General features: G+C 39.8%; 1 protein-coding gene across 1 annotated transcript in view; it reads left to right on the top strand.

The window, feature by feature from the left end:
- Positions 1 to 6,112, top strand: part of SPATA6 (spermatogenesis associated 6) — a 36,446-nt gene extending 30,334 nt beyond the window's left edge. Inside the window, exons 11-12 of the mRNA XM_010024404.1 lie at positions 2,070 to 2,158; positions 5,932 to 6,112. Coding sequence (XP_010022706.1) covers positions 2,070 to 2,158; positions 5,932 to 6,112 — 270 coding nt within the window. The remainder of the gene's footprint in view (positions 1 to 2,069; positions 2,159 to 5,931) is intronic.
- Positions 6,113 to 11,417: the final 5,305 nt, after the last annotated feature.

Below are 11,417 nucleotides of genomic sequence, written 5' to 3'. Positions count from 1 at the left end.
CTCTGAATCTCTTCTCTGCCCAGCCTGTAGCTGTGCCTGGGGTTGCCCCGACCCAGGTGTAGGACCTTGCACTTGGCTTGGTTGAACATTCTGCTCTAGAATCATTAAAACATACGCTGGTATTCACTTGTAACTGCAACATTGCACAAATGCACACAAATTTGCAAGCATGGTATTAGATTCTTGAAGGACGGTACTTTCTGTTGCCTTTCTGGTAGCACACCGTGTCACTTCCAGTATCAAACCCTTGCTGAATACTCACAAGGGTTAAAAATCAGAGATGATGCTTTTCTGTTTCCTTTCCTGTTGAAAACCCTCAACGTGTTTGTGCCCAAAGAAATCCAGATATCAGTGTACTGGCTAAAATTTTTGAGTGTTTAATTAGCAGCATGTTCAGAACAGTGTTGAAAAATGACCATTTTTCTTCCACCTGAGCAAGAGGAATGGGAAGATGTTACAGAGAAGTCTGACTCTGTTGGTTGGTTGTATACAGCTAACTTGTGAAAGCTCTGCTAACAGCAGCTGACCTGCTTAAAAAAATGAAAATCAGGTCTGCTTGCAGTGAGTACTGTAAAATACACCAAGATTGGTTTGTTCTTCCCTGGATAGCCCGCATATTACACCACATGTTACACCCTCTTGTTGCACAGTGGACGGGTGAGATAAATGGATCATCTTGAAAGTGAGGGAATAGTAAAGCACTGGCAATGTGGCGAGTAGATTTTGGCTCCAGTCTGGGTCCTCTTCCAAACTTTTAAAGGTTAAAAAGTATCTCTCATTTTGTTTTATTCTGGAGCCTAGTGCTAAGTAACTGTTCCCAGCGTTCAGCTGTGTTTTCCAATAGTGTTCTATAAAGCTAGTGTGACTAGAGCTCTGCTGTGGATTCCTTAGGGTGCCCGCTGTAGCTTTCTGCTGTGACATTCTGACAATACCCATAATGTTTCCATCTTTTTTTCCTTTCCAGAACATAATTTGCCTCTGCAAAATGCTTCAGTTTTATTTACCACTGTACCCCATTTCCTGTTCAGTGCTTTGTAGTCTGTGACTGCTGAAGGAGGAAAGTTTTCCTGTTTACAAACACACTTACTACCTCATATTACACCACAATAAATTGTGTTAGGTTTTTCCTCATCCATACACCTGCTTTGCATCTTACTGCCATCTTCCACTATATTCATTCTCTTTTCTCTCAGTTTTATGTTACCAGCAAGTGTGTTGATTTTTACTGCAAAGTCTTTGTTTCTAGTTATTTCTTCTATAGCATGAGAGGTGATTTTGTTTACTAATCCTTACAAGAACTGGCTTCTGCTGAAAGCCTCACTTAGTGTCACGTCTTTAGCAGTGTCTTTGCTCTTCAGGGTAGAGTGAACGTGGTTGTGTGTGGTGGAATTTCTACCATCCTGCCTCAGGTGAGCAACTGGCTCCTTTCACATGAAATGTTGTCTTACTTACCTACCTAAGAAGGCAAATATGGTTTAATTAATGTCTAGTTAGCATTTAGAAGATCAGACTGCTTTCTAGTGACTCCTAAGAATACCACTGAAGGGTCATTAAGTGTACCATAGATATTTCTTTTAATTGGCTAAGTATGTTCTCAGCCTTGTATATGGAATCAAAGTATTCAGATGTGTAGAATGCTTCTGTCTAGTAAAATGCATTAAATGGATAATGATGGCTCATTAGAAAAGGTAATAAATAATAAGTTTTAGGTTCTTTTTCCCCTTTTCTGCAAGAAACAAAAGTAAGGCAGTGAGCAGTTTCATAACATTTTACCAATGTGTTTGGTTTTGATTACTGAAGCTTGTGCTGTCTGCACAGTTCTCTAGATCTACATTGTCTAGAAATTCTTTCCAGTTTATTACCTGAAAATTATTAGCTGAATTGTACTGAACTTAATTAAAAGTGTCCATAAATGGCATTTGGCTCATTACACTTTGTCCCTTTCTCCCCCAAGAAATGTAAGCACTTTAAGAGTCTTCTACTAAATGGAAAGAAAGTATTTTTGGAATGAGATCATTGTAATCAGAAACCAAGGTAATGAGAATTTGATTTCTTTCTTTTTTTTCTAGGATGAGAGTAACTCATCAAAAGGAGGCTTGACTAAGACAAGAGAAGTTGCACATAAAGCACCCTTATCCATGAGGGAACAGGAGAGCAGGTATGGAGTTTTTCTCTGAACAAGACAGAACAGTCGTAATCCTGATATTGCCCTTTAAATTTAGCTAAAAATTTCTCTTCCTATTTTGAGCTATGTAATATATTGCACTGGGAAAAGGCTTCTGTAGGAGTTACTCCTACCAAAAGCAAAATGCAGTTAACTATAATTATGCCTTTCATGCTGTTTGGCAGTGTGTCAGTATAGTCTTCATAAAACACTGATTTTGGAACTGGACTTGGTCATAAAAATGATCCTTGGGCAGCATGGTTTGGGTTTTAGCAACCAGAGAGCAAATGTCACTTTAAAAATAACTAATCGGTTATTTTTTTCTTAAAACTATGGGAGTACAAAAATAGATTGGAGTTTATTTAGTGATATGGCTTCAGGCTGTTTTGTAGTTTTCTTCTTTTTTTTCCCAAAACACATTTGGAAAACAGAATCAGCTTCAAAAAATACAGCAAATATATATACTATGGTTTAATGATTCAACATGCCGTATTTCAAAAGACATCTTGAAAGCCTGAGATATTGAAAGCCTGGTTTATGTAGGTTAATTATTCTGTGTGCTCCTCACATTTATGACTAAGGTTTTGTTTGAATATTTTACTTAAAAGACACCAGTTGAATTGATTTTGACAACGTCTTTAGTAGAATTTATCAATATTGGTGTTCTCTATGTCTGCACACAGTATTTTGTACAACGTTTTGGGTACTTGTTGGAGGAAAAATACTAAGTAATGTAAAACATTTCTTTTGATTGTGTGGCTTTTCTCATTTTCTCTATATAAAGAGGAAAGTCCTAGAACTGTGCTGCTAAATCTGAGAGGTCTTGACATTAGAAACAACAGGGTTTATTTTGATAATTAAGTGCAACGCAAAACAAAGGTTTCCCAAATCACCACTGTATATCACTGGCAGGAGGGTGAGTCAATATAGGTATCGTAGTGAACTTCCACTTGCAATTATTTAGCTCTAAGAAGTTCATTTATGATTTGATGGCTTTTTCTTTTAATTCATATAAACTGTAGTCACCTCTGTGCAAGGGACCTAGTTAGTCACATTTCCACATCTGTGCGAAGTTGCTGCTGAACTTGTTGGTATTTCTGTTGCTGTGCTCACTTCTTTATTCTGCATGTAGCCTTTTTGCTCTCTTAACCTTGGCCCTGACAGCTGCAGCAGTTACGTTCTGTAGGATGTGTTTGTGAGACAGAAAGTGCAAGTTTTTGTTTTGAGGCAGCCTTGAGACTTTGAGGTTGATGCTGAAACTGCAGACCACGAAAAAAGAGAAACCAAACCTTAATACTGCAGAATCACGAAGTGATGAGATATGAAATGTGGCAATCAAATTGGGAAAAGACTGCTCCTTGGGTTTAGAGGCCAGCAGCACTAAGGGCGAGACATGAAAGGACTCGAGGAGAGTCTGATTGCTGAGTGTTTGCCACAGTGCTCATAAACAGAATACAAGGACAGAGACAGAGTTCATAGAAGGACATGGTACTGTCGACCAAATGTTGGCAGTAAAGTAGATAAATGATTGAAAACCACTGGGAGTAAGGAAAAGGTCCATGTTTTGTGAAATATTTAGTACATGATTCACTCAGAAAAGAACTTCTGCAACTCTTAAAGGAGATGTACGAGGGAACAAAAGCCTATGACAGGTATTTCACAGCAGAGAGTTGCGTGCAGAAGTCTTGCTGTTAATACGATTGTGAGTGTAATTCCCAGATTGCTTAGCTCAGGTTGTCAGTTGGTTTCCAGCTGAGGCAAGAGAGGGACTCTTCCCTAACATGGCTGTATCTTTTTGCACACCAATGCTAAGTATCTCATGTGCAAGGTCCGGCTAATAGAAAATGCACACACACACATCCCTCTAAAAAAAGGTAAAATGAAGCTCCTGTCTTTTTTTAAGTCTTTGTCAGTACCAGGGTAAGGAACTTGTGAAAGTTACTACTGGTTTTGTGAGTCTTTCCTTTACTGCAGTTAAAGTGGTTGGATTTTGAGTGTTTCTACATGTAGATCGAGCTTTTAGTCAAAGAAAAGGCAAGCACAAGGCTGCCTGCAGGAAATGGATGCCAAGGAAGAGTATCAGAGTTGTTTCTTGCATAGTTACAGGTGCCACTTCTAGCACCGTGCTTATTTGTGGCCTGAGAATTCTCCACTGCAAGTGAGGTAACACCAACTGCAGAAAGGAGGAGGTGAAGCTTCTGTTGGTGGTGGGCCCCCAGGGTATTGGCTTGTGTACATTTAACACAGGCCTGTATAACTTTCCTATCGATTTTGCTGTTTGGTAGGTGGGTTTCTTTGTGTCCAAACTGTGAAGCACAGTTCACTCTCTCCAGGATGATGAACAGGTTTAAATTTGCTTCGTGCTCTTGACTAACCTTAAATGTTGGAGCTTTCCTGGAAAAGTGTGAAAGTGGCCTTTCTGATATTGCACCCACACGGAGATCTTGTTGTTGTTTTACATGGTATAGACTGGCATCACCCTAATATTTGAATGTAAGAAATCTAAAAGCAAAAGCTATTCCTTCTTTTGTTTTCATGGGGCAGTGGGAGCCTAGAAATGTGAGTTTAGAAAACTGATCCTACATCTTCCTTTCCTTCCCTCACCATTTTCCTTTTTGAAAGTGAAAACTTTGTGTTTTGATGCAGCTAGCTAGAAGTATATTTGTGAGTCCTTTGACATAAGGTTTCTTTCAATTGTGCCGCAGGTGTTTACTGATATTAACTTGAGGACAAGGTTTTAAGTACTGGTTTGATGATAGTATATTAATAAATTATATATGTGTGGGAAAATGTAAGGCTTCCCTGTGAAATGTCATCCATTTCCTAAACAAAGATAGACACCCTAAGCTTCATATTTCCAGTTTGATTTCCCAGACCGAGGACATTCAGAAAAGGCTGAAGATGACTCTGTCCTAATCTTTGCATGCCTTAAGTGCCTAAATCTCTGAGCAAATGTGAAAAATGTCACCTCAGTAGCCATTTTCTGCTTATGATTTTTGGAGCTACTTGTTTCATGCTTTGTTACAGGAAAATGGCTCGTTACGTTATACAACACAAGCCTTTGTTTTGCAAGTTTTAAGAGAAGGCAAATAGTCATGAAGTTTAGCTATACATACTTGAGCTCTGTCAGTGTTTTGTAATGATTTTCAGAGAATAAATCTCACTTCACAGATCTAGGAAATAATTTCTCAAAGCAGCTGAAATATGAGACTGTTACTTGTGTTTAATATTAAAACAGTGACACAGAAGATGGGGTGGGGAAGGAACATTGGATTGCTACTATATCATAATGTATTTGGGAGAATACTTAATCCAAGATGCTTCCGATAGAGCACTTTACAGCTGCATCCACAGTAATTTAGTATACCTCTGATAGATTGTCTTCATATTGAAATAGCTGCTTGTGGTTAGATTTTAACCTTGAAAGGACACGAAAATCCTACTGTGTTGCTCTTGTGTAGGCTTAGTGCCTAGCACACTGCCTATCAATATACAGCAAAATTACTGCATGCTCTTTGAAAATTAATTTGCTTTCTATTTGGGAGGTATTATCAAGTACACTCAGATAAGTGGGGGAGAATTTGTGTGAATGAATAACGTAAGGCTCCCATTTCTTAGAAGTAGCTGCAGTGCAGTTCTTGTTTCCATTTCTGAAAGGTAATATGCGTTTAGCAGCTCTACGTTTGGCTCTCTGCTGATTTTGTGCTTCTGATTCCTCTTCCTTATCTTGATTTGATCATTATTTCTTATGTCCTTTCTGTTGACAGTTCACCAGTGCAGCAGAACACTACTGTTCACTTGGATAATGGTGAATATTGGTCTAATCGTGCAGCTGTATACAAAGGGAAGCCTCACAGAGCCATCTTTGAAGAGAGTCTCGAGAAAATATATAGAAACATGTACCGAAAAGCTGCTGGCACTGCTTCAGACAAAAAACCACATTCCTAATAACAATTCACCTGGAAATGCACAGTATGCAGTGTTCGTATTTGTTATGAAATCTATTTTTATGTAACAAATATTTGTACTCTCTTTTTAAGGTGTTACTATGGTTGGGCAGGGTTTAAAGAAACAGAGTTTTGGCCTGGGTTGCCAAAGGGAACTATTAACTCTGATCCTCACCTTGCTTTTCCTCCTCTTCCCCCCCCTCCAAACAACAAATCAAACAAACAAAACCAGCAACTGAGCCCTTCCGCAGTTAAGTGAGATGGTGTTGCTCCTTTGAGACTGTGAAAAGAAGGCTAATTTGAAAACATTTGAAGGGTAATAGGTCTGCTGGACATTGCTGTCTGACATTAACTCAGGTTTTAGCTGCAGCCAATTCTCACTAAATAATTAAAGCTGGTTAGTAACATAAACAGACTTGACTAACAAAGCAATACGTCCTAGCGTTCAGAGGGGGGGTCTAAAAAGGAAGGTGAAGGTGAGTGTTGACTTAAAAGCATCCCACGTGGGACAAAGGGAATTGTTTTCTAGAAAATTGTCTTTGGATTGTTTAGTTTCGGAGACTCTGATACTGACCTAGAGACATGCTTTCAGAGTGGTTTCAAGCACCTTTAGTCACAAATTTCCTAATACTGTCAAATTTTAAAAGAAACCCACCCAGCCCAGCAGCCTTTGTATCTGAAGAAAGGTCATCTTCACACACCTTGTGCATTTGAAAGCTTCCAGCTTCTCTTGAATGCAGCCATGATATTTGCCAATATACTTGTAATTTTAACCAATATGAATAACAAAAGAGTGTGGAGGGGGAAAGACTGCAACTAGTCAGCAAGCTCCTCATATACTCTGTGGAGGCCTTCTGAAGTTCCTGCATCACAATCCCACCTAATTTGGAGCCTGTCCTTCCCAGTCTGCTGGGATCCTGTTGGCAGAAAGCGCATCGTTTTTGCTAAAGGCCACCAAATGTTCATCAGCAGTTCGATGCTTTCCCCGGAGATGGAACCTTTACAGCCTTGCATTGAACAGATCCCACATTAGCAGACCAGGGCAAATTGCCCATCTATTGAAAAGCAGAATGTTTTAAAAGGGCAAGAGTGTCCATCTCCTGCTTCCTTGCAGAATGGGGGGGAAAAAACAAATGCCTGTTCTGTCTCCCTCTCTGTCTGAGAGAACAGATTCAGTTACACCAATGCCATTTTACCTGTTATGATTGGATAAAGGATAAAGCTAGCAGTACAGATGGCAGAACATATGACTGTAACCTGCCAGCATGCCTAGATAAACAAAAAGTTGGTCTACTCTGCCTTCCATCCTTTAGTGCTGAGACAACATAATTGAATTGAGAAAGCAGTTGGTGAGCAATTATGCTAGTGGGAAAGCACATTGAAAGGCTGTGTGCTTCTGTTTCAGGAAAGGGGACTCTCAGAGGAAGTGTCTTGCATATAGACATTTCTATTCTTCGTAACTGTTAAACCAGTTGGAGTGGATTAACACTGTTAACTTCCTGTCCCTGATGCCATTTAGCACATTAGTGCATTCAAAGGGCATTAGTTGCACAGTCTTATGCTATGGATAAGTGTTGAGTCACTCTATGAAGTAGTAGGGCACTTTATTTGCAGAAGTGAAAAGTAAAACTTACCCAAGGTGTGCCACTGAAGGCATGGTGGTCATGGAGTACTGTGCTACCGGTACCTAGTATTCATTCATCAGCCTGTTCCTGTGACCCCATGTTAGTCCATAAAGGAACAAGTTTCCTTCTCCTTGCTGCTCAGGAAAGTAGGTATATTCAAATGGATCCTAAATAGGCAGGGCACATTCTAAGAAATACTTTCCAAGCTTTTGGTTTAAAATGAATCTGCTGAAATCTGAAGGTTGTTGCAGTTTTCTGTGTTTGAGCCATAGGATTTATTGTTCTTCTTATGGTATCCCAGTTTTCATTCAATATTCTCCGTGTTTTCCCTCCCCAGTGTCATAGCTTAGTAAAAGTTCCAGACTTCTGAAGATTGGCTGCTCGCCGTTGGCCTAATCTGGTTCTCTGACACAGAAGTACTGTTTGATTCTTCCATTCCTGGCAATCCAGCAGATTTTAGTCCCTGTTTGTTCAATGTTAGAAGGCCTGACTGCTGGGGCTTTGGGGTTTTTTAATGGATGAGTGAGGACACAAGTTGCCGTGAATTCAAGACACAAAGAGGGGATGAGGGAAGTTGGAGGCCATGGTGAAAAAACAGTGGAATGTTTTTAGATGTCCAGAGGAATGCCTGGGGTGTACCTGTTTGATTCCCCTAGCTAAAGAAGGGAAACATATGGTAATATGGCAACCTTCAGGTTTTCAGCAAAGATGACAAATTTTTCATCAAAGGTGAAAACTGGATAGGAATTAAGAAAGAAGTGTCATATATTGAATTTTGACCGGCATGAATATTCTCAGTGAAGCCTTCATATGCAGCACAACAACAAATGAAGCAAATAGACTGTGAGTGTCTTTGGCCCTGCTCCAGCTGCGAAGGGAGATGGTGTGTATAATGCCTTTCTGAATCAGCTGCTGCAGGATATGTGCTTCTCTCTTGGGTCAGAGTCGTTCCACAGCTTATATGCTGTGGTACAGCAGAGAGTGTTCTTTTCCAAGCACTGTGCTGGAAATCTGGTTTGGCTAATGGAAAACTTTTCTCTGAAATGTGACTTAAAACCCAAATTACTCCGATCTGTCCATAAAATCTGCAAGCCACTTTGTTTTTAGAAGCATTTGGCCCCTTCGCTGTTTGCTCAGCTAACCCTCTTATTAATATGCATGCAGCTCAAGTGCACTGAGCACTGCTGCTCTTTTGCTGCTGCAGTATGTGATAAGTATAGGTTCAGGCAGCAAACCAACGTAGTAATAAACTGTAATTGTTTAGTGCACCTTGCCTTCTAATACAATTTAAATCCCTTCTATCAAATGCAAATTTCCAGGTTCCTGAGTGGATCTTTAAATAGCATTTTTCTATGCTCATTCCTTATCTTTTGCCATCCACAAAGTGGTCTGTTAGTGACAGTGGGATGGCATAATTCCACCCCTGTCATTTTACCTCCTAAAGGAAAGCTGCCTACTCAAATCTAGAAATAATGGGCTAGATTAAGAGGGAATTAGTGTTTTTCTGTAGAGTCTGTATCTTTCTCTTGCTCTCCCCAAGTCGTTATAACCCATGAGTATTCTCACCAAATGCTATTCAGCATCCAGTGTTGCTTGCCTTATGCACTCAGTGCAGTATTTCAATCACTTTCATTTTAAGAAGTCAGAGTCTGCTTCCTACTTACTCCCTCTTTCCTACAAATAACTTGTTACAGTTTAGGATCTTGGGGTGCTTTAGACAAACTATCTGCCTGTGTTCAGTAGAAATGCAAATCCTTTGGTGAGTGGTAGTTGCTTTGGAAATCACTCGGTCATTGACCTGTTGTGGATTAAAGGCAAAAATGTCAAACTCTAATGATTTGCCTTATTTAAGTTTCCAACTAGAAGAGAAGCTTAAAATTGGTCCACTGGGCACAGGAGAAGATGAGTAATGGGAACACATCAGAGCATCTTGGCAGTCCTGGGGTAACAGTTGAACTTGATCATCTTAAAGGTCTTTCCCAACCTAGTTGATTCTATGATTCTGCAGACAGGCAGCAGTGTTTATACTCCAAATCTGAGCAGCTTGGAAGATGATGAGGACTCTTCTTTAGATTGTGCATCACGTGTTTGAGTTTTACTCTTACTTCAGAGGCTGCCAAAACGGCGAGGGGAGAAAGAAATCTACCTGGAGTTGTTGGGAATCTGTGTTTCCAGTAAAGTAACAGAACATTTAGCTCTGTTCAGTATTAAAGAGTCTTTTCCAAACTCCCTCTCATTGTTACCTCAGCTGTAAAATGGGGAGTTTGTGCTCTGTTGAAGCTTAATTAAATGACTGTGAAGTGCTTTGGGATCCTGAGGTGAATGTTACAGAAATTATTCTGTGGGAGCCTGGCTGAAAAGTCCCATCTCATCTCCAGGTTACTAAAGAGGCTTTATTTTAATTTTCTCAGTTTTATTATGTTTTAATTAGGCAGTTATTAAGCAAGTGTTAATCTTATCAAGATAGAAATCTATTAAGTCTAAGAGACGGCTGAAAAAGATAATGAAGTACTTTACTACATGTGCTTTTAGGCGCTAATTTTTACAGTTGGTATCCTACTCAGCTTCTGTCTCCTGCATGATCTGGGTTCATCATACTCAGACTGATTGTTCTCCTGATATCTTTTCTTTTTTAATACAAATCATTTTTTTGTCATCCTGATGTCTCGGTGCTGTCTGCTGTGTGTACTAATCAGCACTATTAACATCTATCACATCGTTTGTTCTCATCCTCTCCCCAGGAGCAAAGGGTGCAATGATGTGTGCAACTTGACAGTGGAAAAGTTTGTGTGGTGTGCCATGGGTTTGTCAGAGAAAGTAAGTTGGAAGGAATAGAGATTCCTTTTCAGTCCATGTGCAAGGAATAGCTTATTAACTAATTCTACTCTTCCTGGCTTTTAAGCTTCAAAGTCTTTTCTGAAATGCTGAACTATGCAACAAAATTCTTCACCTTTTAGCAGTGGTCACTTAACTGTATAAATCTGGTAATGTGGAATCTCTGGGTCATGGGAAAGCCTACCGTGGTGTTAATTACTTCAGTGGTTATGGAATGATTGTTATCAGGATGAGGATGCTGAGAGTACGTATCTCAAGAGATTTGTTTAGTAGTAAAGGAATTTGAGGGAACTTTCAAATCAGTGAAACTTGGCTTCTTGATTCTGGTGAAAACAATTGAAGCTAAAAGAGTACTTCTGTGGACGATCTTGATGAGCTACCTCACTGACAGAAATGATGTCTGGTTTAGGTGATGGGCTCTGGTAACAGCAGAGAACCGGTCTTTGCCCAGTTCCTTTTGGTTTCAACAAATAAACCAATGTGGTGGGAAGTGATCAAGAACACCTATTTCTATTATACAGTGCACAAGCCCCACTTGTGCATTGGTTTCTATTGCTTTCTCCATGGAATTCAAAACATCATCAACCAAAGCCCTTAAAAGATGAAGCTGTAGCTCTTCTTATCAGTGTTGGCTTGCCAAAGACTTGCAGTTTGTTCCCTGTTTGTCTTGAGTGAGAAATTCTCTGAAGTGCAGTGTTAATTTGTCAGGATGGCAACATAAAGGAACTGTAATCTTTCTGTCTGCTCGATCAGTTTGGAGATTGTGCTTTTTCTTCATGTGTATTTCCATTCAACCCTGGGTGATTGCTTCTGACCTAGCAGAGAGCTCTCTGTATTCCGAGAAGT

The sequence above is a fragment of the Nestor notabilis genome, unplaced genomic scaffold (assembly GCF_000696875.1).
Source record: "Nestor notabilis isolate BGI_N333 unplaced genomic scaffold, ASM69687v1 scaffold4031, whole genome shotgun sequence".
NCBI lineage: Eukaryota > Metazoa > Chordata > Aves > Psittaciformes > Psittacidae > Nestor > Nestor notabilis.
Note: the sequence above shows the minus strand (reverse complement) of the source record. Positions and strands in the feature narration are given on the sequence as shown.